This window comes from Nerophis lumbriciformis, linkage group LG34 (genome assembly GCF_033978685.3).
Source record: "Nerophis lumbriciformis linkage group LG34, RoL_Nlum_v2.1, whole genome shotgun sequence".
NCBI lineage: Eukaryota > Metazoa > Chordata > Actinopteri > Syngnathiformes > Syngnathidae > Nerophis > Nerophis lumbriciformis.
In genome coordinates this window covers 14500889-14528186 of record NC_084581.2, presented here as the reverse complement: position 1 = coordinate 14528186, position 27298 = coordinate 14500889, and the positions used below count along the sequence as shown (strand labels likewise).

The 27298-nt window shown below is 43.6% G+C and overlaps 1 protein-coding gene across 1 annotated transcript; it reads left to right on the top strand.

Moving 5' to 3' along the window:
* Positions 1 to 44: 44 nt before the first annotated feature.
* On the top strand, positions 45 to 27298 carry ift172 (intraflagellar transport 172). Its single transcript, XM_061929831.2, has 48 exons — positions 45 to 249; positions 530 to 673; positions 825 to 937; positions 1004 to 1043; positions 1116 to 1181; positions 1333 to 1412; positions 1495 to 1582; positions 1881 to 2095; positions 2158 to 2281; positions 2367 to 2462; positions 2573 to 2734; positions 4012 to 4065; positions 4165 to 4268; positions 4916 to 5001; positions 5354 to 5466; positions 5582 to 5749; positions 5854 to 5990; positions 6102 to 6209; positions 9014 to 9098; positions 9176 to 9268; positions 9391 to 9468; positions 9755 to 10003; positions 10117 to 10195; positions 10277 to 10397; positions 10870 to 11014; positions 11726 to 11815; positions 11901 to 11998; positions 12084 to 12219; positions 12292 to 12408; positions 13921 to 14063; positions 14145 to 14238; positions 14521 to 14585; positions 14772 to 14952; positions 15682 to 15791; positions 19750 to 19879; positions 20378 to 20476; positions 20554 to 20663; positions 20789 to 20852; positions 20994 to 21080; positions 21169 to 21285; positions 21403 to 21507; positions 21609 to 21728; positions 21811 to 21906; positions 24410 to 24469; positions 24872 to 24970; positions 25059 to 25212; positions 26225 to 26316; positions 26391 to 27298. Exons 1-48 carry the CDS (start codon positions 211 to 213, stop codon positions 26478 to 26480), a joined length of 5244 nt encoding a protein of 1747 aa, XP_061785815.1. The 5' UTR covers positions 45 to 210; the 3' UTR covers positions 26481 to 27298.

Here is a 27298-nt window from a genome sequence, read left to right as displayed (position 1 = left end):
TGTTCGTCGTGACGTCATAAAGATGGCGACTGTTCCCATAGCAAAAAGTCTGAACTTCCGAGGACGCAAAAGCCAAACTCAGCCTCCATGGCAGCGGGTGACGCCTCGGCTTTAGGCTCGCAACTTGTTGTTTTTCTCAAGATGCTTGTCACCAAAAACAACTAATTTAACATTATTAAACTCCACCGAGGCTGCGCCAGAGGTGCCACCATGCAACTGAAGCACCTAAAAACACTCCTAACCCCGCAGGTAAGACTACTGGTTAGCTTGAGCTCATTTCGCTGACGCTAAAAAGCGATGTTTAAAAAGTCACACTTAATGCGGCTAGAATATAATGTGGTTTGCTTGTTGGTGTATTTAAACATATATGTAGTGCATTTGTGGTATATTAAAGGTGTTATAATGGATGTGTGGTGTGGTATTACTTCGACGTGTGTCAACTGGTGCTGCATTACCTATACACCAGCTCCACCATTTGCAACTGTTAAATGATGCCGAGCATTGACATTGAATGTTTTTTGTCACCTAGGAAGGTTCGGCCAAAGTGACTTGCATGGCCTGGGCCCCAAATAACGGCAAATTAGCAATTTGCACTGTGGACAGAGTGGTGCTGCTGTATGACGAGCAGGGGGAGAGGAGGGACAAGTTCTCCACTAAGCCCATTGACTCTAAGGTGGGACACTTGATTCATTTGCGCCCTTTGGCATATAGTTCTCATTTTAGCTAGAACGTTCCCTTGATTATCATCAAATAATGCATAATTTACTGCCAACTTAAAACACACAATTACATGATGCCTGTTGTGTCTTTTGGTCTATTGTCAGTATGGAAAGCAGAGCTACGTGGTCAATGACATGGCGTTTTCACCAGACTCTACCAGAATCGCCATCGGACAGTCTGACAATATCATTTATGTCTACAGGATTGGAGAAGAATGGTGGCAAAAAATCACATAAATCTCTCACTTTGTATGTGTTGCTGTAACATTTTTTTTTCTTTCCAGGGGGGACAAGAAAACAATTTGCAGCAAATTTATTCAAACTGTAAGTAAACATACATGTTTGTGTTCATTATTGGGAAGTTGCTTTTGACATGTGTGATAATTTGTCTTTCAGAGTGCGGTGACGTGTTTGATGTGGCCTGCAGAGCACTCCATTGTTTATGGTTTAGTGGATGGAAAGGTAAAAGAGTGACATTAACACTTATCAGCTGAGTATTTTCTATGAAGGGAATGAATATATGAATATAAATATATATGCTTTTTGTACACCGTGTAGCTGCAGTTTGATTTGTTCTTCACCGTCATCAAGATTTAATTATAATTCATCACAGGTTCGCCTTGCCAACGTTGTGACCAACAAGTCATCAACCATCTACGTCACAGAGTCCTGTGTTGTCTCGCTCGCATCCAAGTAAATCTTATTTTCTAAAAGCTTAACACAAAAAGCCTTTTTGTGCGAGTATCTATTTTAAGCTTATGTCCTTACTTTTCAGTGTATCTGGGAAAGGCATCCTGTGCGGACATGCTAATGGGAACGTTGTTCGTTACTTCTTTGATGATGAAGGTTCGGGAGAGTCTCAGGTAGCAACGAAAGACGCAATTGTCCCTTAGCATAGGGGATACACACAGCATTTGGCCACCGATCGGGTTAGAGGCACAGTACTGCACATAAACAGGGACTTCACATACACGTGTGAAAATAGAACAAACAGATTTATTGCATTGACTGACTGTCATTAATTATTAAATTAGTGTCAATCAAAAGTAAGCATTTTTGACCTTGTGAAGGACAGAATTATTTGTAATGGATGGCATTTAATAGTGCACCTAACAAAGTGGCAACTGAGTTTGTAACAAAGGTGGTTTCTCACTACTGCAGGGGAAGCTTTTGACGCACGTGTGCCCCCCGTACGCCCTTGCCTGGGGTGCAAACAGCATCGTGGTCGGAGGCTGCGACAAGAGGGTTGTGGCCTATAGCCGAGAAGGTCACATCCTGCAGACATTCGACTACAGCCGCGACCGCACCGAGAGGGACTTCACGGTGGCCGCTAGCAGCCCCAGCGGCCAGTCGGTGGTGCTGGGGAGCTACGACAGGTGAGTGAGCGACACCGTCCTCCGTCGAGACGTTTTATGTACCGCTTGTCTTTCCCGTCCAGGTTGCGGGTGTTTAACTGGGCTCCCAGGAGGGGTGTGTGGGATGAAGCCAGGCCTAAAGAGATCACCAACCTCTATACCATCACCAGCTTGGCCTGGAAGAAGGACGGGTCTCGTCTTTGTGCTGTAAATATTCCCACTTGTGATTCCCAGTGAGCTGCAAAGATGTCTGAATACAATAGATGCTGTTTATTTGCTGGTGTTGTAACAGGGGACGCTATGTGGAGGTGTGGAGCTATTTGACTGCTGTCTGCGAAGGACCATCTATAAGAATAAGTTTGAAGTAACCTATGTGGGACTTAGCCAGGTACACACAAACTGTCAATCATCTTTTTGCTGTTCGCTTAACTGATGTATTTTTTTTAACCAAAACTACAAATTTAGAGACTCAACATGTCCTCCCTGGTCCTTTTGTAGGTCATAGTGAGGAACCTCTCGACAGAAGCACGGGTGGTCCTTAAGTCTTACTATGGCTATGAGATAGAAGAGGTGAAAATCCTGGGCAAGGACCGTTACTTGGTGGCTCACACTTCCGACACGCTGCTGCTTGGAGACATGCTGGCCAACAAACTCAGTGAGGTTGGTGCTTACTTTGTCCACGGTAGGGCGTAATTGGCTAAAGATGTTTATGTTTACAGCTGTAGCTAGATTTATGTGGGCTATGCATTTCGTACAATTTTTTTTTTATGTAGAAAATGACTGCCAAAATGTTGTTTATTACACGATCAGACATTTTGTGTGACAAACTAGTCTGTTTGCCGGCGTATCATTTCACAAAATTGAGTGCCCAAACAAACAATCCCACGCGTTAGTGACTCAATCTCTGTGCTTTTTTATTGAGCACAACCCCAAAATAATTCACCATGTGGCCAAAGAATGTTCTGTGTGCCAGCACACTATATTGAACTTGTAGTATATTACAACGTTGACGTTTGTGAGGTTCTCACCTCTTCTCTGTCTGCCTGAAAGATACTTATTGGCATTAACCTGTGTAGCAAAAAAATACTAATTGCATCATTCCTGAACATAATATCATGCAACCTTTGTGTTAAACAAATGTTTTGCAGGTACTCTAAATAAAAGTGCTTATAAATACATTTTAAAGAGGCCTCATCTTTTATACTTAATATTTTTGATGAGTAAATCTACTGTAATTTTAGCTGACTAAAGGTGATGAGTAAATCTACTGTAATTTTAGCTGACTAAAAGATGATGTAATCGTTGACTAAAACTAAACTAAAACCAAATCAATTTAGATGACTAATATTTGACTAAAACTAAAATACATTTTTGTCAAAAGACTATGACTAAAACTCAATTAAAAACTGCTGAGAAAATTAACAATGGTTTTCAAGTAAAACACTACCGTTTTATTTTATGGCAGCTTTTATTTTGCTGTGGTGGGTCGCCACAATTAATTACATGTCGGGAAAACCCTTGTCGTCTTTACCAACAATATTTGAAGAAAACAATTACCGTATAGTGAGATTTAAGAACCTCTTTTTCAAGCGGGTCAATAAAGATAAATTAATGTTAAATATTTATTTATCGATTTCATCTGCCATTTATGTGTATTTGCATTGTTTTTCTGCACGTAAAACTATAATTATTGTTTATAAAAAACGGCTTAGTGTTTATATTTTTGGGTGTCTTGGACAGATGAATTGGATTTACATTATTTTTTATGGGAAAAATTGCTTCAGTTTTCATACGATTCAGCTTTTGTGGGACCTATTGGAACAGAAACTGAAGTACAATAAAGAAAAAATAATGTTAGACCGTGAGAACAGGTATCACTGTCCAGTTTTCCTTGATTAATGTGCAGAGAGTTGACTCGTAACAGGATTCTTTTTCAGGTGCCGTGGCCTGGTGGTGGGGGAAACGAGAAGTTTTTTTTTGAAAATGAGTCAGTAAGTACTGTCTTTTCTAGTTAAACTGAACTAAATGGCCGCAGCAAATAAATTATATATACAGTAAACAGAAGTTTATATTTTATTGTCTTGTCATAGGTGTGCATGATTTTTAATGCCGGGGAGTTGAGCCTGGTGGAGTACAGCGACAACCAGGTCCTGGGATCAGTCAGAACAGAATTCATGAACCCTCACCTCATCAGGTACAGTACCTAATGAAATCAGTGTACAACAAAAGCACACATTTGTGTTTCCTCTTGTATTTACACAAATGCGTGTATAATGCTCTGTTTAGTGTGTATAGTGCTGTGTTTTAGTGTGTACAATAGATGGGGTACATGCTGTGTTTTAGTGTGTATACTAGATGGGAGCATAGTGCTGTGATTTAGTGTGTATAAAAGCTGGGAGGTATAGGGATGTTTTTAGTGCGTACCCTAGATGGGGGTGGGGGTTTAGTTTTGTGTTTTAGTCTGTATTCTTGCTGGGAGGTATAGGGAAGTTTTTTAGTGCGTACACTCGATAAGTGGGTTTAGTGCTGTGTTTTGGGGGTATGCTGCGTTTTAGTGCGTACACTAAATGGGGGTATAGTGCTGTGTTTTAGTGTATACAATAGATTGGGGTACAGTGCTCTGTATTAGTGTGTATATAATAGATGGGGGTACAATGCTCTGTATTGGTGTGTATACTAAAAGGGGGGTATAGTGCTGTGTTTTAGTGTGTACATTAGATGGGAGTATAGTGCTCTCTTTTAGTGTGTATAATAGATGGGGTAGAGGGATGTGTTTTGGTGTGTACACTAGATGGGGATATAGTGCTGTGTTTTAATGATGTCTGTTTTTTGTGTGTCTAGCGTGCGTGTCAATGAGAGGAAGCAAAAAGGAGTTGACGTCAACAAAAAGCTGGCATACCTGGTCGATCTAAAGACCATCGCTGTTGGTAAATGCGTGTGTGTGTGTGTGTGTGTGTGTGTGTGTGTGTGTGTGTTGTGTGTGTGTGTGTGTTGTGTGTGTGTGTGTGTTGTGTGTGTGTGTGTGTGTGTGTGTATAACCAGTGAGCTATACTTTGTATCAGCACAGCAGTTATGTATTATTTTTCTTTGGAGGCTGACAGTATTGAATTAAAAAGATACTATAGGCCCCATGCATCACATAACTGATATCACAATAATCCCATTAAAGCAGAAAAACTGCTTAGTGTGGCTGCTTGTTTAATTAAAACTCCTCATACAACGCCAGGAGTGACCTCTTAGAGCTTAAGAACTGCCATTTTCTTATGTCACCTCCCACAGTGGACCTGGTGGCAGGGTCCACCCTGGGAACCATCAGCCACGACTCCAAGGTGGACTGGCTGGAGCTCAATGAGACCGGCTGTAAACTGCTCTTCCGGGACAAGAAGCTGCGGGTGAGAGTGAAACCTCAGCAGAAAGTTGGAGAAAATGCATAGACCGTCACTCTGGAATAAGCAAAGAAAAGAGCGAGAGATGATAGTGATGATAATGCAGTTGTTTGTTTTCCAGCTGCACCTGTACGACATAGAGAGCGGTGTAAAAACCACGCTGCTCAGTTTCAGCTCCTACGTCCAGTGGGTGCCCGGCAGTGATGTGGTGGTGGCACAGAACCGGGGGAACCTCTGCATATGGTACAGTATCGACAGCCCAGAGAGCATCACCATGTTCCCCATCAAGGTGACGAGATAGCACTGTTAAGTCATGGCCTTCACAATTCCTGAATAAACCAATTATAATAAAAATAATAACCAGGTCCTCCTGGCGTTCTCTCTCTTTTGCAGGGGGACATCAAAGATTTGGAAAGAGCCGAAGGGAAGACGGACGTCATTGTGACCGAAGGTGTCAATACGGTGACATATACGCTGGATGAAAGCCTCATCGAGTTTGGCACAGCGGTCAATGATGGCGACTACGGAGCGTACGCCTACTCCGCCATGTTCATATTATAATGTGTTTTTGTAAACAGTGTTGCCATTAAGAGTCTTCAAGAATCATCACATTGCAGCGTGTGTGTGTGTGTTGTCTTCAGTGTCACAGCCTTCCTTGAGACTCTGGAGATGTCACCAGAGACTGAAGCCATGTGGAAGACGCTCCGCAATCTGGCCCTTGAGGCCCGCCAGGTTCACATAGCAGAAAGGTTTGCATCGTTTACACACAGGCACACATCTACCAAAGCACATTATTGCTTGTCTCTGTATTCTCTGCAGTGTTATTTCTCTGTGCTGAAAAACAAGATGTCATGCTCAGTGGTAATAACGGCGTTATACTAAAGTTTTTTGTTCAGTAACAAGTAATCTAATTAATTACTGTTGCCATCGTTGCAACGCCGTTGCTGTTACTGAGAATGTGGAGTGGCTCGTTACTACAGTTTGATTGAATGAAGCGCAAGGTGTCTGGTTTCGGCCACACATAAGCTGCCTGCAGAGAGGGGACGGAGGAGATGATGACGCCGTGGTAAATGCACTGAAGATGTTGGCTGGGTGGGCGGATCATGCCCTGCTCACGCTCTCTCACTGCACGTTCTATCTAACAAGCAACAAACGCGTGATAATAGCGACGAGCCGTAGCCAGAGAAATTCAAAGGTAGCGTTCTCAAACTGCAAGTACCGGCACTACTTTTTGCTCATTGAAATTAAAGCCAAGAATGTTTATGTAACATGCACGCTATGTCCAGGAAAAAAGGGTTTATCCACGTCTGCCTCAAGCAACTCAAATCGCACCTCACATCAACACATGCCAATAGGCACTTGTTGCTGTTGCTAACCCAAAACCCAAGCCGAAATGCAGCCAATTTTTGGAATAGGATTCCTCACATTTTGGAATTTGGATTAATCATGATGAATCAGAGAATTACTCATTTTAATTATTAAAATTAGCATAAGAAAAAACCCCAATATTTATACACAAATGCAATTTTATTGTCCGAATGTCATCCAGGAACGTTTTCAAACGTTTCACTTGAATGCCATTTCTTTGCCCAAAACTTGGTAAAAGGTTTTATGTAAAGTTTTTACAGGCTGTATTTTGGTATAGAGGTGCAGAGAATTGTACTATATAAAGGCCAAATAGTCTTTTGTGTCTTTTGACCTAAATTTAAATTTTTGTTACCGTATTGGGTTTTGTACTTTCAATATTTAATGTTATTTTTTTTTTTAAATACATTTTTACTTCTATGCATATCATATGGCAGACTGCAATCTATTGAGTTCAGATAAATGCCAAAGGTTCTGAAATACCGTATATAGTGTTGTGTTCTTAAATCAGTTAACGTAAACATCTTTGACATTAAAGATGTTATCAAACGTAATAACGTATACAAATGGCAAAAAGAAAAATAAGGTCAGTTGCTTTGCTGAGTAACTAATTACTCTTACAATGAAGTAACTGAGTTACTTACTCAATTACTTTTTGGGATATCTATCCATCCATCCATCCATTTTCTTCCGCTTATCCGAGGTCGGGTCGCGGGGGCAGCAGCCTAAGCAGGGAAGCCCAGACTTCCCTCTCCCCAGCCACTTTGTCCAGCTCCTCCCGGGGGATCCCGAGGCGTTCCCAGGCCAGCCGGGAGACATAGTCTTCCCAACGTGTCCTGGGTCTTCCCCGTGGTCTCCTCCCGGTCGGACGTGCCCGAAACACCTCCCTAGGGAGGCGTTCGGGTGGCATCCTGACCAGATGCCCGAACCACCTCATCTGGCTCCTCTCGATGTGGAGGAGCAGCGGCTTTACTTTGAGCTCCCCCCGGATGACAGAGCTTCTCACCCTATCTCTAAGGGAGAGCCCCGCCACCCGGCGGAGGAAACTCATTTCGGCCGCTTGTACCCGTGATCTTGTCCTTTCGGTCATGACCATAGGTGAGGATGGGAACGTAGATCGACCGGTAAATCGAGAGCTTTGCCTTCCGGCTCAGCTCCTTCTTCACCACAACGGATCGATACAGCGTCCGCATTACTGAAGACGCCGCACCGATCCGCCTGTCGATCTCACGATCCACTCTTCCCTCACTCGTGAACAAGACTCCGAGGTACTTGAACTCCTGCACTTGGGGCAAGATCTCCTCCCCAACCCGGAGATGGCACTCCACCCTTTTCCGGGCGAGAACCATGGACTCGGACTTGGAGGTGCTGATTCCCATCCCAGTCTCTTCACACTCGGCTGCGAACCGATCCAGTGAGAGCTGAAGATCTTGGCCAGATGAAGCCATCAGGACCACATCATCTGCAAAAAGCAGAGACCTAATCCTACAGCCACCAAACCAGATACCCTCAACGCCCTGACTGCGCCTAGAAATTCTGTCCATAAAGGTTATGAACAGAATCGGTGACAAAGGGCAGCCCCTGGCGGAGTCCAACCCTCACTGGAAACGGGTCCGACTTACTGCCGGCAATGCGGACCAAGCTCTGACACTGATTATACAGGGAGCGAACCGCCACAATAAGACAGTCCGTTACCCCATACTCTTTGAGCACTCCCCACAGGACTTCCCGGGGTACACGGTCGAATGCCTTCTCCGCAAGTCCACAAAGCACATGTAGACTGGTTGGGCAAACTCCCATGCACCCTCAAGGACCCTGCCGAGAGTATAGAGCTGGTCCACAGTTCCGCGACCAGGACGAAAACCACACTGTTCCTCCTGAATCCGAGGTTCGACTATCCGGCGTAGCCTCCTCTCCAGTACACCTGAATAGACCTTACCGGGAAGGCTGAGGCTGCTTTTTGGGATAAGTAATTTAAATTGTAACTAACTTCTTTTTTAAGGTGAAATGACCAAAACTGGTCATGCCGAATTATGCATCACATTTTCATTAGGAGATGTTTGTATCAAAACTGACAGTTTTTTGTAAAAAAAAATTTAAACAGTGTCCATGAGATTTAGATATGATACATTTTTAAAATACAATTACAAAAGATCCCAGCCATTGACTTTCTTGAGTTGTGCTGCAGGTGTTTTGCAGCTTTGGGTGATGTCTCCACTCTTCGCTACCTCCACCAAACCAACCAGATAGCTGAGAAGGTTTCCCAGGAAATGGTGGGATTTATGTCTAAGGATGTGTAATGAGATGACGTCTATAAAAAGTTAATAAGGCTTTAATGTGCCTCAACCAGGGCGGTAATGGCATGGCGTTCTATCAAGTCCAGGTGCGCATGGCCATGCTGGATAAGAACATTGAACTGGCTGAAATGCATTACATGGAGCAGGTCTGTCAGATATGTTGAGAGTAGTGCAATTAGAATAACATGATTCCTATAAATGTGTGTGTGTGTGTGTGTGTGTGTGTGTGTGTGTGTGTGTGTTGGGGGGGTCTCCTTTGTCTTTGCAGAACGCGATCGATGAGGCCATAGAGATGTACCAGGAGCTCCACATGTGGGACAAATGTATTGCAGTAGCTGAAGCAAAGGTACCAAGACCTCAGTCTGTGATCCTTTATCCAGTTTTGCAACACGCTGACTGACTAAATGTGAAGTGAATTATATTTATATAGTGCTTTTTTTCTCTAGAGACTCAAAGCGCTTTACGTAGTGACATATTTTAAGCTAAAATTAAACCAGTTTTGGTGGCACTGACAGCAGGTGGGTAAAGTGTCTTGCTAAAGGACACAACGGCAGTGACTAGTTGCTGGCACGGCCACCTTACCAACCGAGCCACACCGCCCCAATCTGTTGCTTTCTGTTGACTGAACTTAGGGCCACCCTGAGCTGGAGACCCTGCGTGGAAACTATTACCAGTGGTTAACAGACACAGGTCAGCACGAGAAGGCCGGCGAAGTCAAGGAGAACGAGGGAGACTTCCAGAGCGCCATTAACTTGTACCTGAAGGCGGGGCTTCCCGCAAAAGCCGCCCGCCTGGCCATGAGCAAGTCGAACATTGTCAATAACAGCGACACTGTCAGCCGCATCACCGTCAACCTCGTCAAGGCTGAGTACTATGAGCAGGTAGCGATGTCCGCGGCACAACAACTTATAAATAAAACAGGTTGTCATCAATGGTTCGTGTGACTAGTTGTGACCCGGAACCAACAACAGGGTGAATGTGCATTGTTGTACAGGCTGGCGACCTGTACGAGAAGACACGCAACCACCAGAGAGCTTTGGAGTGCTTTCGCAAAGGAGATGCTTTCAGTAAAGGTAGGTCATCACCATCACAAACACATTGATTGTGTGTTAGCAAAATGAACAACTTATTATCTGGCACGGTCCATTCTGTAGCCGTGGAGCTGGCTCGCCACGCCTTCCCTGCCGAGGTGGTGAAACTGGAGGAGGCCTGGGGGGACTACCTGATCCAACAGAAACAGATGGACGCAGCCATCACCCACTTCATCGAAGCAGGGTAGGCAGGGGGGAAGGACGAGTGAAGAGAAACATTCTTGGGCAGATGGAAAGCAGGAAGAATGAGTCACATTTACTTTAATGCTTGCAGTTTGCAGTGTTAGAAAATGTTCTTGTGTAGCTCCATCAGAGGGACAACATTTTAGAAACACTACAAGAATAATAAACACACAGTAGATGCCTGTTGTTTGTTGGGTTACCTTCCAAGAACCCCCCCACCCCCTGCGGACCTTTAAAAAAAAAAAATAATAAAGGCATACCTTAATCATACTTTTAACCCCAATATGTATCTTCGACTTATTAAACAGATTTTAGGTTCAGTTTTACACTAACAAATAAGCAAACAAAGCTAATGTGATACCGTGAATAGGTGGGTATCTTCTGTATCGTTAAATGAATACCTTTTGACTGTCAATCAAAACTGAACAATGTCCACATGTTACATGTCACGTCTCCTTTTGGATACACTGCAGCTGCACCAGAAAGGCCGTGGAGGCGGCCATCGCAGCTCGCCAGTGGAAAAAAGCGGTCCACATCCTGGAGCTAAATGAGGATCCGTCCGCCGCAGTGTACTGCTTGAAGATAGCACAGCACTACGCCTCCTTGCAGGAGTTGGAGGTGAGCACAGTTCACATAATTTAATTGACACCGGAAACATATCATCTATTCACAATTCTTCGGTAGCCTGCTTTGAACATGTTTTACTGAGCACTAATATTGCTGAGTAGCTAAAGTTGCAGATGTGGTAGTACTTGACTAGACAAATGTCATGTTGACAGCCCTTAGGTGCCACTTTGTATTTATTAGCGACATGTGTTTGTAAGTTTGTCACAGCGGTGGGAATTAGTGCTGACGGTGAGAAGAAGATTAGACAATACAAAGTGAGGAATAAAGCAATGCAGGGTGATTTTCATGAGCTTAGCTGAGCAAAACCGCCTCTGCAGGCGGTGCCAGACTGAAAATAGTCATCTATTTGCGTCTCTTTGCGCCACGGGAACGTTCTGGCAAAGTAATTAAGATAACAAGCTTGCTGCTCCCCAACCTGTGCATTTTGGAGGAAAGTGTAATTGTCTGCAAACTATATTAACAAAGACAAGCTGCGCACATAGCCATCCATACCTGCCACTTCACAGAAGAAGCAATGACGTGACACTTTTTAATTGGCAAAATGTGCCGCATTCAGTAGTTTTGTCTCCTCGCTTCCCTAATGCTCCCATCTTTCCATCAAAACTTTGATCAGCCCATGCTTATTCATACTACCACAGCAGATGTAACATGGACATTTTAAATGTCAATAGTTGCTGAATGTGTTTTCAATATGTTCTGTAGGTGGCAGAGCAACTGTTTGTGAGGGCAGGCCATATTAAAGATGCCATTGACATGTACACCGCTGCAGGATGCTGGGAGGAGGCTCACAAAGTCAGTAGGTTGAAGGATTTATCAATATATAATGATGTATTAAACACGCTGCAGGTCTATTGATGGTACTTCTTTTGTGACACAGCTGGCCCTGAAGTGCATGAGCAAGGAGGAGGTCAATGACCTTTACGTGCGCCGGGCTCAGGAGATGGAGCGAGATGGCAAACTAAAAGAGGCTGAGAGGTAAATGTAGCTTCTGCCTTTCTTATCGTTAGAGGAACATCATTTATCCAATGACTGACACGTCCACGTCTGCATGGCCAACCAGGTTGTTCTCTACAGTGAGCCAGACGGATCTGGCCATCACCATGTACAAGAAGAAGCAGATGTTTGATGATGTGGTGCGCCTGGTAGCCAAACATCACCCCGACCTACTGACTGAGACCCACCTCCACCTGGCCAAGGTGAGCTCCGGATTCTGCCGTGTCCATACTGGCTACAGGTTGTATACAACTGATGTTCTGTGGTGACTGCAGGAGCTGGAGGGAGAGTCCAAGTTCTCAGAGGCGGAACATTATCTGATGGAAGCTAAAGACTGGAAGGCTGCTGTCAACATGTACCGACTTCATGACATGTGGGAGGACGCATATAGGGTACATTCCTTTATGTTTGGATCAAATCGTCTCATTATCAATGAATCAGTAATTGGATATTTTCTGCACTTTTTACTTCATGCAGGTAGAATGTGCCCCAATACGATTGTCCATATGTAAAGTTGAGTCGCAAAAACAGATAAATCATTTTTTCTTGTTTTGTTTAAATCAATGGTTCTCAAAAAGTTTTTTCACCAAGTACCACCTCAGAATAAATACACTTGGCTCTCCAAGTACCACCAAAATGACAAACATTAAAATAGTTGCGTAGTACGTCTAAGTATTCATTAAAAACAAGGCAGAGATTTTGTTTAACAAGTATATTAAATATTTCTGGCCACTGTAACATTACACACAGTTTGAACAGTAAAACTGTGTGAATATAGGAAAATAAAACTGCACTTAAATAATGAATAAAATAAAATAATTATATTTAATTAAGTGATTTTTTTGGCATATCACTAGATAGAGCCCGTGTACCACTAGACAGTTTGAGAATCACTGGTTCAAATCGATGTTTTTTGTGGAACTTTTATTGAAACAGCCATTCTGCTGATGTGGGTTACAATTGAATCATTTCCAACAACCAAAATGAAAAATACAACATTTATTGCAAAAATAAAATGTTTATATTTTTGTACAAATTCTTCAGTAAAAATAGGTAACTCCAAACAATTATTTTTGCAAAAACAGACTACGGGTACCGTAATCCTATATGGTGCCAGCCTTGCCCTAAAAATGAGTGAAAACAGACCTTTTATTTTAGATGAATGCTTATTTCCCATCACTGTAATGAATTAATTTCTTCCAAACAAATGTTTTTTTTGGGTGATCCCTGATATAAGGCTTTGAGGTTTTTAATTGACCGCTGCATCATGACATCATTACATTGACAGCTGCATCACAAGAAAACAACAAAGGAGTAAACGCACTATTCCGTTTGTCATTCTCGAAAGTAGTGTACATTATGTACACAGACAATAGACAGGAATTTTCTGATCACACTGTGTCAATCTTTGTTGCTCACGGACCGCTCAGATTTATCAGGACAGCTTCTCTTTTTGCACCCAGTAGACGAGGGCACCACACGCTCACTGACTTTATCAAAGTTACTCATTAATGATGCTTTAATTTAGTTAAAATAACGGCAAAACAGACACAAAGCGACAGAACATGGGCGCTGATGTTGGATGACGTCATCAAATTTCGATGCTCTAATTGGTCTGATGAATTTGTCTGGTTGTGCCAGAAAGAGACCATGGCGCTTGTTTGTTTCTGAACTCAAACAGAATATGCAACAGTGAGATGCAAAAGATAAGTCTTCTTTTTTTTCAGAACATTTAATTTTACCTCCTGCTAGAGATTGGTATAAACTGTCAGCTCAATATCAGGGCGATGGCAATTACCGTTTTTTGCACTACAATCTTAATAAGTCATTGCTGTCACAATACCTTATAACCATGTGATGTTTGTATGTGTGTGTGCGTCTGTTCGCGTGCGTGTTTGTGTCAGATCGCCAAAAGCCATGGTGGTGCAAACGCTCAGAAGCAGGTGGCTTACGTGTGGGCCAGGAGTCTGGGAGGAGAGGCAGCCGTCAAGCTGCTCACCAAATTTGGTCTGCTGGAATACGGCATCGAATCAGCGTCAAACAACTTGTAAGATGCAAGGCGTCAGAGCGAGCACGAGCTGCATGGTCCAAAAATTACGTGAGCTTATTTCTGTGTTGTGCTCTGCAGCTTATTCGACTTTGCCTTCGAACTGGCTCGTCTTTCAAACAAGGAGAAGATACCGGAGATCCACCTGAAACATGCTATGTATCTGGAAGACGAGGTACATGTGTAGATACCTACCGTCTCCATCTGCTATACACCAAAAGTCAGGGGTGTCCAACCAGCAGCCTCTTGGCCATTTTACTAAAGCTTAGTTTGTTATATTGGCCCTAATAGTCTAAGAATGCCACTCATTCAATATTAATAGGCTGTATTATTAGATAATACACTATTTGCTTTGTCACCTATAAAAAGTATCAAAGTGGAATTCCATTTGTTTTCTGGAAACAAGTTTTGACACCCCTGCCATAAACCATCTCAATATTCCTCTTTTGCCTTCCAGGGCAAGTTTGCAGAGGCTGAGCTAGAGTTCATTAAAGCAGGAAAGCCCAAAGAAGCCGTGCATATGTGAGTACATGTGATTGATCTATTGATGTCATCACTCTACAGATTTACGTCCATTGTAAATAATTTCAGAGTGATGCAACAATTGTGGACAAGAAGTTTTGTATGAAAAGATAGTTGCTTCAGTATTGGCACATTTTGGCCTTTTATAAAAGAGAGACTATTTTTATGTTGTAACCCTTCTTCCAGGTATGCACACAACAAAGACTGGGCCGCTGCGCAGCGCGTGGCCGAGAGCCACGATCCAGAGAGCATCCCGGAGGTTCTGGTGGGCCACGCCAAGTTCTGCTTTGAACAGAAAGACTACCAGAAGGCTGAAGCCCTCCTGCTCCGAGCAGAGAGATCCGACCTGGCTGTTAAATACTACAAGGTGACTGGAGCTTTAGGTAGTAGAGCTGTATAAATAACAGTTAACTTTCATTTAATGTTATTTGCTTGTTTTGCTACAGTAGCTACTAGAAAGAGGTGGGGGAAATCAACGATTTTTAGATGCATCGCAATTTGGACATGGTCAATTATAGAATCAATTAGTAAATGTAAATAATCGATTTATTTATTGTTAAAGTAATGCAGACAGTTCTAAAATTTGGCTGACTGCAGCGAGCCACCTCACTGAGAAATCTGACCAGCTCTTTGTTATAGGGCCTTTATGTTCCAGTTTTGCACACATTTTCATTCATTTAATACATGTGGGAATTGATTTAACTGTTTCTTATTCCAAATTAAGTGTTTTTTAAGTTGCAAGTGTTAAACGCTTATTTAGTGAAACAAAAATAATCGTAAAACTGCATCAATATACAAAAATTAAACATGCATCAATAATAGATTTTTAATAGAATCATAGCTTCTGAATCGTAATCGAATCTTAAGGTGCCCAAAGATTCCCACCTCTAGTAGCTACACAATCTTATTAGAGATCCTTTGCATTTGACATTTATTCAGATATTCGTAACTGACAAAAGAAATAGACCTAAAACAAATGTCTACTGCCGAGGACATTGGTTCTCAAGAGGTTGATGCAAGCTTCATGAGTGCCTTTTTCTGGATCTGCATAAAAGCGTGTTTTAAAGCTGTGTGGTAATGTTGCTTTGTTTCTCAGGATGCTGACATGTGGAGCGACGCCATTCGCATTTGCAAGGAGTACCTCCCCAACAAGCTCTCCCTTCTTCAGGAGGAGTACGAGAAGGAGGCCACCAAGAAGGGCATGCGGTGAGAACAAACATCAACACTCCGTTTGAACTTGGACTAGCTTTGCTTTTAGCATTCAGCTGCTAATCACCTCAGTACCTAATGATGCTGTAAGATGTTAGCTTGGGTGTGGATTAAACCTTTCAAGTCTCTGGGGTCACTTGAAGGCCCAGCAGTACACACAAAGCCTGAGCTTGAAGAGCTCAGTCCAGCGCAAAACTCCCCAACAAGGAGTGATGTGTGAGCTGGCCAAGCTGCAGCTCGTCTCTACTCTTAACGACTCGTGGGAGAGAGCATCAAATGTTGCCTGTGGAAACGATGGAGGAAAATGTTGCTTTTAAGCAAAAACACACTGAATTATTCAACTCTGGCTGCTACTTTTTTGTTCAGCTTGAATACGGCATGCGCATCCTTGTCAAAAGAAATCAAGTGAAAACAATATTGTCTCTGAATTGTAAGTTTGAAATTGGATAAAATGCTTGAAAGAGAATATTATTCCCTTTTTTTTTTCTACATTCAAGTTTCTAATCCTCCAATGGGCTCACCACTCAAAAGAGGGGGCATAGAGGTCAGATTCAATGTGAGCTGGGTGGCAGCCGAAGGCAGGGCCCTTGGCGATCCGATCCTCGGCTACAGAAGCTAGCTCTTAGGACGTGGAACGTCACTTTGCCGGTAGGGAAGGAGTGTGAGCTGGTGCGCGAAGTGGAGAAGTTCCGGCTGGATCTAGTCGGACTCACTTCGACGCACAGCCAGAGCTCTGATACCAGTTCTCTTTATAGGGGCTGGACTCTCTTCCATTGTGGCATTGCAAGCAGTGAGAGGCGGCGGCATTGGGTGGCAATTCTTGTTGCCCCCCGGCTCAGAGCCTGTATGTTGGAGTTTAACCCAGTAGACGAGAGTGTAGTTTCCCTGCGCCTTCGGTTCGGGGGACGGGTCCTGACTGTTGTTTGCACTTACGCACCAAACGGCAGCTCCCGTGTACCTTTTTCGATTTCCTTGTGGGAGTACTGGAGAGTGCTTCAATGCTCACATTGGCAACAGCAGTGAAACCTGGAAAGTCGTGATTGGGAGGAACGGCCGTCCGGGTCTGAACCAAGAGGTGTTTTTTTATTAGACTTTTTTGCTTGCCACAGATTGTCCATAACGAACACCATATTCAAACAAAAGGGTGTCCATATGTGCACTTGGCACCAGGACAGTTTGATGATCGACTTTATGGTTGTGTCATCGGATTTTCGGTTTCATGTTTTGGACACTCGGGTGAAGAGGGGGTGGAGCCTTTTATCGATCACCACCTGGTGGTGAGTTGGCTCCGATGGTGGGGGAGGATGCTGGTCAGACTTGGCAGGCCCAAACGCATTGTGAGGGTTTGCTGGGAACGTCTAGCGTAGTCTCCCATCAGACATAGTTTCAATTCCCACCTCCGGAAGATCTTTAAACATGTCACGAGGGATAGCACTGGACTCAATATTGAGTCTGAGGGGACCATGTACCGTACCTCCATTGTCGAGGCGGCCGATCGGATCTGTGGCCGCAGGGTGGTTGGTGCCTGTCGTTGCGGTAATTCTAGAATCCACTGGTGGATACCAGTGGTGAGGGATGTCGTCAAGCTGAAGAAGGAGTCCTCTCGGGTCCTTTTGGATCATGGAACCCCGGAGGCAGCAAACAGGTGCTGACAGGTACTGACAGGCCAAGAGGCGTGCAGCTTTGGTGGTCGCAGAGGCAAAAACTTGGACATGGGAGGAGTTTGGGGAAACAATGTAAAACGACTTCTGAATTGATTCTGGACCACCATCCGCCACCTCAGGGGGGGAAGCAGTGCACTGTCAACACAGTGTATATTGGGGACAGTGTGTTGCTGACCTCGATTCAGGATGCTGTGGATTGGTGGAGGGAATACTTTGAAGACCTCCTTAATCCCACCTACACGTCTTCCTATGAGGAAGCAGTTCCTAAGGAATCAATGGTGGGCTCTCCTATTTCTGGGTTTGAGGTTGCCGAGTTAGTTAAAAAGCTTTTCGGTGGCAGGGCTCAGGGTGGGGATGAGCCCCACCCGGAGTTCCTTAAGGCTCTGGATGCTGTGGGGCTGTCTTGGTTGACAACATTGCGTGGACATTGTGGGCGGTGCCTCTGGATTGGCAGATCGGGGTGGTGGTTTCTCTCTTTAAAAAAACTGAACCGGATGGTGTGTTTCTACTATCGTGGCATCAAACTCCTACCTTTCCGGTAAAGTCTATTCAGCTGTACTGGAGAGGAACCTTCGCCGGATAATCGAACCTCGGATTCAGGAGGAGAGTGGTTTTCGTCCTGGAACTGTGACCCAGCTCTTTACTCTAGGCAGATGCTCAAGGGGGCAGGTTACTGGAGAGGAGGCTCCGCCGGATAATCAAACCTCAGATTCAGGAGGAGAGTGGTTTTCGTCCTGGAACTGTGACCCAGCTCTTTACTCTTGGCAGATGCTCAAGGGTGCATGGGAATTGGCCCAACCAGTCTACGTGTGCTTTGTAGACTTGGGGAAGGCATTCGACCGTGTCACTCGGTAAGTCCGAGGTGGAGTGCTCAGAGAGTATGGGTATCAGACATCCTGATTGTGGCGGTCTGTTCCGTGTATGACTGGTGCCACATCTTGGTTTGAATTGCCAGCAGTAAGTTGGACCCGTTTCCAGTGAGGGTCACTGGTTCTGTTCACACCTTTTATAGACCAAATTTCTAGGCACAGTCAGGACTTTGAGGGGATCCGGTTTGGTGGCTGCAGGATTAGGTCCATGCTTTTTGCAGATTATGTGGTCCTCCTGGCTTCATCTGACCAGGATCTTCAGCTCTCACGGGATTGGTTCGCAGCTGAGGGTGAAGTGACTGGGATGAGAATCCGCACCTCCAAGTCCCAGTCCATGGTTCTCGCCCAGAAAAGGTTGGAGTTCCATTTCCGGGTTGGGGAGGAGATCTTGCCCCAAGTAGTGGTTAGAGTGTCCGCCCTGAGATCGGTAGGACGTGAGTTCAAACCCCGGCCGAGTCATACCAAAGACTATAAAAATGGGATCCGTTACCTCCCTGCTTGGCACTCAGCATCAAGGGTTGGAATTGGAGGGTTAAATCACCAAAAATGATTCCCGGGCGCGGCCACTGCTGCTGCTCACTGCTCCCATCACCTCCCAGGGGGTGATCAAGGGTGATGGGTCAAATGCAGAGAATAATTTCGCCACACATAGTGTGTGTGTGACAATCATGGGTACTAAGTAGAGGAGTTCAAGTACCTCTGAGTCTTGTTCACGAGTGAGGGAAGAGTGGATGGTGAGACCGACAGGCGGATTGGTGCGGCGTCTGCAGTGATACGGACCCTGTATCGATCCGTTGTGGTGAAAACGGAGCTGAGCTAGAAGGCAACGCTCTCACTTTACTGGTCGAGCTACGTTCGCATCCTCACCTATGATCATGATCTTTGGGTTATGACCGAAAGGACAAGATCACGGGTACAAGCGGACAAAATTAGTTTCTATTGTCCGGTGGTGGGGCTCCCACTTAGTGATAGGGTCATTCGGGAGTAGCTCAAAGTAAAGCCGATTCTCCGCCACATCGAGAGGAGCCGGATGAGGTGGTTTGAGCATCTTGTCAGGATGCCCCCCGGACGCCTCTCTGGGGAGGTGTTTAAAGCACGTCCGACCGGTGGTAGGCCATGGGGAAGACCCAAGACACGTTGGGGAGACTATGTCTCCCAGCTTCCTTGGGAACTCCTCAGGACCCCCCTGGAGGAGCTGGACAAAGAAGCTGGGGAGAAGGAAGTCTGGGCTTCTCAGCTTAGGCTGCTGCCCCCGCGACCTGACCTATGATAAACAGAAGAAGATAGATGGATGGATGGATGGAAGTTTCTAATCGAGGTTTAACATTCACATCAGAATGTCAACTTGATTTGGCTACTGATTTTTTGTGTATTGTGTACGTGTGTGTGTGTACGTGTGTGTATGTGTATGTGTGCTTCCAGAGGTGTACAAGGTCTGCTGGAACAGGCGCGGGAATGGGAGCAGTCTGGTGAATATTCCCGGGCGGTGGAATGTTACCTAAAGGTGAAGGACGACCCTAATGTAGCACTCATGGAGAAGTGCTGGATCAAGGTGAGCATTTTTAGGTTGGTCGTGTGTTTATTTGCTTGCAGTGGAGCACGCTGCCAGACAGTTAGATTGATGTCTCTACCATGGAAAAGATGTTTCCTGTAGGAAAGGTCAGCGTGTCACATGAAGGTCACGTGATCTCTTTTTTCTGCTGTGGGCTCAAAAGTGCCAATCAACAATTCTACCCTTACTGACTTGACTAAAGCAAAGATCACAGGGTTGTCAAGATCAATAACTTGGCAGTTTGACAGAAGGCAGAAAATGTTGCATCACAGGCAGAGCTTGTGCTTGCTCAGGAGCAAGTCAATAAGGCAGCTAAATGTGGATGTTAGATTTCAGGACAATCGCTGACTCATCAGAGGTTGCCCTCTGTCATAGATGACAACATGTGACCTCTGCTTCTGTGCATCAGACTGATTCATTATTGCAGCCAAGTGGCTCAGTTAATGAAAAGTGCAACATGCAATCTGAACGTACCTCCATGAATGTATATGTGTCCAGGCTGCAGAGTTGTCAATCAAGTTCCTGGGTGAGGAGCGAGCGGTCAAGGTGGTCCAGGTGGTGGGGCCTCGCCTCGCTCAGCTGAGAAAGTACAACACTGTGGGTCAACGCGAACACAGGTTGATTTATTTAGTTCAATGGGACTATTCTTAACCTCTACATGCATCACACTGAAGGCCGCCGAGCAGTATTTACACGTGGGCCTGATCAAAGATGCCATCGACGTCCTCATGGAGGGGGAGGAGTGGAACAAAGCCAAGAGGGTGGCCAAAGAGCTGGAGCCTAGGTGAGCTAAACACACATACTGTACATATTTCAATCATCTACGCTATATTATTATGTTCATCACATGCTCTATCTTTGCATGGAAACACACTCCTCTCTCCATTGCATCACTCTTGTCTCCTGCAGGTACGAGAGCTACGTGGACCAGAAGTACAAGGAGCACTTGAAAAATCAGGGCAAAGTGGATTCGGTGAGTCCCATGCGACTACATTTACTAACTACAAAACATAATAACATTGACATAAACATAATTTTTTAGATGAAATAAAATGTGTACATTCCTGCTTTTAATCGGTCTCTGACAAAATTGTCATAAATATTTTGTGTTCAGCTGGTGGGCGTGGACGTCATGGCGGCTCTGGACATGTATGCAGAGAGAGGCCAGTGGGACAAATGTCTGGAGACGGCGTCCAAGCAGGTTGATGAATGTTTCAGTCCCCAATAGCTGACTACTGCTAACGTACACGTTGCGCTTAAATGTTGCTGAACAGATGCATTTATTTCAGAACTTTAAGATCCTCCACAAGTATGTGGCTTTGTACGCCACACACCTCATCAAGGAGGGAGACGCTCCTAAAGCGTTGCAGCTGTACGTGCAGCACGGAGCGCCACCTAACCCACAGGTACACACACACACACACACACACACACACACACACACACACACACACACACACACACACATTTAATCAACTATAGATATGCAAGTCACAAAACAGTTGAACATGTATACTCGGCAGAACTTTAACATCTACAAGCGCCTGTTCCTGGACATGATTCACCTCCCTGAGACTCCAGAGTCGTATCGCACGTGGGCAGACCTCCGCAACGTTCTGCTGCAGCTGGTAGAACCGCAGTCTGAATGTAATCACCTTAAAACTGCAATTAAGACAAAACTGGTTAAAAGTGTATGTGTGTGTGTATGTGTATTTCTGTGTGACGTCAGTGTGAGAACTTGTCCAAGTCAGCGGGAGAGAACTCTGCGGCCCATGAGGACTTTGAACAGATGTTACTCATCTCGCATTACTACGCCGCCAGAGCCGCCACCACGGGGATAGAAGAGCTTGTACGTGACCAAAAAACACTTTGGTAATGGTAATGTCTTTGTTGTTCAAGAATGTTCAAAGTGTGTGTTTGTTTGTTTGCAGACGAGCATATCGGCCAAGCTGTGTGTATCTCTACTGCGTCACACTGACCTCGTTCCTGCAGATAGAGCCTTCTACGAGGCAGGCCTGGCATGTAGGGTGAGCACTTCATGGCCTAGTGCATTGAGAGTCATTTGACATTGTTTTTTTAACGGGGACTGCACTTCTTTTGGAATTTTGCCAATCATTTACAATCCTTATGTGAGACAGACACACATACTATGTTTTTATTTTTTATGCATTCTAACTCGTAAATAAAAGTTAGCAAAAACCAGCTAACAATGGAGGTACAGGGAACCTCAATTTATGAACAGTATTCTTAAAATAGAAACATTTGTATAGCGAAGCAAATTTCTCCATAAGAAACAATGCAAGTATGAATAATGGGTTCCAGCCAACGTTCCCTCTAAGGCAGTGGTCCCCAACCACCGGGCCGCAAGAAATAAAAAAATAAAAAAAATATATATATATATATTTTTTTTTTCTGTATTAAATCAACATAAAAAACGCAATATATACATTATATCATTATATATCAATATAGATCAATACAGTCTGCAGGGATACAGTCCGTAAGCACTGATTGTATTTCTTTATGAACCCCCCCCAACAATTTTCGACACACGGACACGACAGAGAAAACAGTTTTTGTCATCATTGTTCAAATATTGTAACGTCTGTCGAGACGCTTTGAGGACATTAATTCCATCCATCACTTTACTGAGCAAAACTCTTTATTGGGGGGGTTGGAATTGGGGGTTAAATCACCAAAATGATTCCCGGGCGCGGCACCGCTGCTGCCCACTGCTCTTCTCACCTCCCAGGGGGTGATCAAGGGGATGGGTCAAATGCAGAGGACAAATTTCACCACACTTTGTTTGTGTGTGACAATCATTGGTACTTTAACTTAACTTTATTGTCGGCCATAAACACATCACCAAAACATTAGTAAAAAAAATGATATCTAACAAAACTGGTCATTTTCTGCAGTACAAACCAGACCAAAAGCAACTTTGTTATATCAACAGCAGCCGCTCGCTCTTTCACACATGCACATATGGCACTTAGCCAGTGATGCGTTTACAGCCGTACAAAAAGTCGGACAACTCCAACACCACACATAGTGTCATTCCAGGTCGTTACACTATGATTTACCAATCAAATGTGTGCTTATTCTAGTGTCATTTATTAGGAATCTTAATTTATAAATATTAATCATGAAATGCTGTTAGTATATTAAATAAATACTAATAAAAATATATTTTTTACAAACAGGAAGTTGCAGGAATGTACACATGATCCCTGCTTACATCTCATTGTGCAACATGTGAATGTTTTAATGGGAACTAAATGCAATGTCTGAAAGGGGTACAAATTATTTCCAAAGCAGGACCTACACCCAGACAACACAGTTCATGAAAAACAATATTTTTTGTTATTGTCATTGTAAGTGGGCCTAAACACTTGTATTAGAAATGGAAATGACTGCTGTCATTTGATTATAATAAGAGAATGTTGTCTATCTATCTGTGTTGGCCCTGCGATGAGATGGGGACTTGTCCAGGGTGTACACCGCCTTCCGCCCGAATGCAGCTGAGATAGGCTCCAGCGACCCCCGAAAGGGACAAGCGGTAGAAAATAGATGGATGGATGGAGAATGAACTTGTTATTGTCAGGTTTGGGGCAGGTGTGCTGCTGGTGTAGCCACAGTGTGCACGTCTGATGTTGCTCACATGGGCTCCACTGAATGCTCAGGGAGTTTTTGCGTTTGCTGACGCACATGAAAAATTAGAGGGAACATTGGTTCCAGCCTCGACAAAAGTCCCTACTTTAGATAAGGTTTGTACACTTTAGAACACAATAGGAAGTGATATGCAGTACCGTATAAAAGACAAACATAACAAGGAGGTAATGAATGAACTGTCTCTTTATTAACAAACTTAAAAAAAACAAACAACAATCTGAACTATGCTGTATGTACTGCTCTGCCAACACACATACACACACAGAAGTCCCTTTGGTGCCCTCACAAACAACCAGAAATCACAAAAATCTTTATCTTTAACAACCATATTGCTACAATAATAACATTTAAAAAAGTAAAATCCATTTACAGTACACATCGGCAAAGAAGCAGCTCACGAGGGGAGAGAAAGGAGCAGACAGAAGGGGAAAGGGAGAGGTTTGGGGGTGTGTGTGGAAGAGGTGCTGCTGAACGAGAGGTAGTCAGTCTTCTTTAATAAGTCCGCTTTGGTATTTTTTCCAAGAAAAGTCTGTTTTCATCACAATTAAAAACTTGCTGTTGTACAAGCGGGCTTCGTCAATCTCTTCAGTACAAGCAAGCACAAAATGGCTGACAACGGCACACAAGTTTGCAAATAGAGGCTTTTTTTGTACGTTTTTTAGAGGGCTTTATGGGCGCAATAGACTCCAATCAATGCATTGTAGCCGCCTCGTAGCGGTATTTGGGGGAAAAAACAAAAAACAAATGTTCTTGTCCTACATAGGGATTGTGAATGATAGAGAAAATGCCCAAAAAGTGCAGGCCCCCTTTAAAGGTTTCTTCCATGGTTAAGTACTGCTGCTCTTTTTCCCCTGACAGGCAGCAGGCTGGGAGAACATGGCCTTTATCTTCCTCAACCACTTCCTGGATGTGTGTGACGTGAGTCTCCTCGTTTACACAAAAGATTAGCAAGAAACCTTAAAACAAGCAATTTTTCCATCAATTTATTGGCATACAATATGATAATAATCAAATGAAAGGGGCAATTGTGTAATAATATCATTATACATTTATATAGGTTTATTTGCAAATTGAGGGGGGAAAAAAGTGAATCCAAACATTTTTTACACCTTTTTAAAACTTAAGGACTTTTAAGTTTGATTTTGAAGCTAATTAAAATTGAATGTCCCCAGATAGTTAAATATGCTATCAAATCACTTTGCAGGACACTTAATCAAAACAACTATTTTAGCTTCAATATTATGCATTTAGAAATGATTTGACTAGTCATGAAAATGGCACCAACACACAACAATAATATTGTCTTCGGTTTTGTGTCAGGCCATCGCAGAGGGAACCCTGGACTCTCTGGATCACACTGACTTCTCTGACACTGACATTCCCTTTGAAGTTCCGCTCCCGACTAAACCTTGTGTCGCTGTAAGGGTGACATCACAATCAAACTCACACCAAACATACATAAACACACAAACAAACTCACCCTAACCTGGTCTAATGTGTGTTGCAGGAACCCCAGCGGGAGGAGATCCGTAACTGGGTCCTGACGGTGGCCGTGTACGGCCGGTTAGAACAGGTTCTTCCACGGGATGAGAGAAACTCTTATGAAGCGTCGTTGGTGGACGCCAACAGTGGCCTACGCTCACTGGCTTGTGTTCTTACCGGTAAAACACATACACAGTCATGCTGAGATGCATCGATGCAAATAGAGGGAATATGAAACACGATATATTTATCTCACTGTCTGTTTAAATATATGTAGGGCTGTCTTCTTTCTACTAAAGATTTTCATAGTACAATTTTATTGTTGGATTTTGCCCACCGTGGACAATAAGTCAAATACATAGCATTTTTTTTCTTTTTTTAGGAAAATAAACATACTATAAAATGTGGTAGTGTATACTGACTGGTCACTACGTGTCCGTAACGAATATTTCAGAGTTAATTAAACGTATTTGTGAAAGGAATACAGTCTTACGTTAAAGTGAACATAACAGAGTTCTAATTTGCACATTTTTCCACAAAAAAAGGCTAAAGCACAGTTTGTGAGGACCTCGGCAATGACGCAGCACCAAGAGGATATGAAACTTGACTAAATCGTGGAAGAAAGATACAAAGTTTCTGTATGTGAACATGTGGAAGGATTGTTACCTTTTTCAAGCGGCGTGTCCAATTTCAGCAGTGGGATTCGGCCGGCCAAAGGTGCGTGATGGCATGGTGTGCTCCGTGTCTGACAGCAAGAGATTTGGGAGGCTAAAACACACCCAGCTGATTTTAGAGATTTGACGTCACACCAGGAAGCAGCGAATGCTCTGAGGAAGGCTGCAGTGACAACCGAAACCAAGATTTATCTCTTACTTTCTAAAAACCACTCTTCTGCACACAGGATTATTTTACTAATATTCAAAGAAAACGTGATGATGAATACAATCAATTGATTATTTTAACACATGCTGCAGGGGCCCCAACGGTATGAGCTCGCTTCCCTCCCGTGGAGGAGGGCAAGGGGGGTTTAATATAAGCTGATTCTACTGCAAGGTTGGTAGTCGAATCAAACTACGACGAATCAAATTGTCAAATTTTTTGACTATTTGAAGACAGCCCTAAATATATGTTCTTCTAAAGTAATGAAGTAGTTTGAGGTGTAGAAAGTTGAAAATGTGTTCCTTCCTCCAGGCTATCCCGTTCTGAGGAACAAGATTGATTTCTCCTCGCCAGGAAAAGCTGCCAACAAAGAAGACTGGAATAAATTCCTCATGGCCACCAAGGTAAGTTGGGGCACAAGCAAAAACATTTGTTTGTTTGTCCCTTCAAACATTTTTACCATTGTGTCCACCTTCAGACTAGTCACAGTCCAGAGTGTCAGGATGTCCTCAAGTTCATCAGCCAGTGGTGCGGCGGGCTGCCGGCATCTGGGTTCTCTTTCCACTGAGACCCATCGGAAGGTTCTATCCTTATTTAAGGGATTTTGCTTATTTATTATTCATATTTTCTATTGCTTTTGTCAGTTTTCTTTTGTGATAGGTTTCAACGCAATCTCCACTTTAGGTATTCTGTTTAAACAACTTTAATCTGCAGTAATGTGAGCCTGGAATTGAAATAACCACATTTAGTGAAAGTGCTCTCAATATTTGATCTTTTCAGACATGAAGACATTTGTGTGTAGTTACATTTTCTCACTGAAGTGGACTCAAATTTCTTATTTATCTTATTTAACTGCAAGTCGAAGCATTCCTTTCATGTAAACAAATGTAGTGAGTATAGCAAAGACTACACATTAAGGCGTCACTACCTTCTACAATACATTTGGTGTTTAAACTGTGATGTGGCCACTAAAGATGCACTGTTCTTAAACCAAAACCTCAAGCCAGCCTTCACGCTCAGGTTCAGTTCAATTAGTCATTTTGCAGCTCATTTGTACTCCGTGTTATATACACTTAAATATGTCATTTGATACAAAACTTTTTTTTGTTGACCATTTCTCTGACTTTGTCGTTTTGTCACCATGGAAACGCATTTCTCCGCCCGCTATCATCCATCTTTCGCTTCCCTCACTAGAAGGGCTTATTCTCTCAGGATGGCGTTGCCATGCTCAATCGAGGATTTTGTTCGGTTTGGACTCAAATAGGTTTTTTTTCTCCAAATCCTAAAGGTCGACATTTTGTGCCACAGACCACAGAGTCGCCGGCATTGTGTGTATGAATGTATTTTATTTAGTACAAAAATACAATAAATCATAGTTTTAAAGCA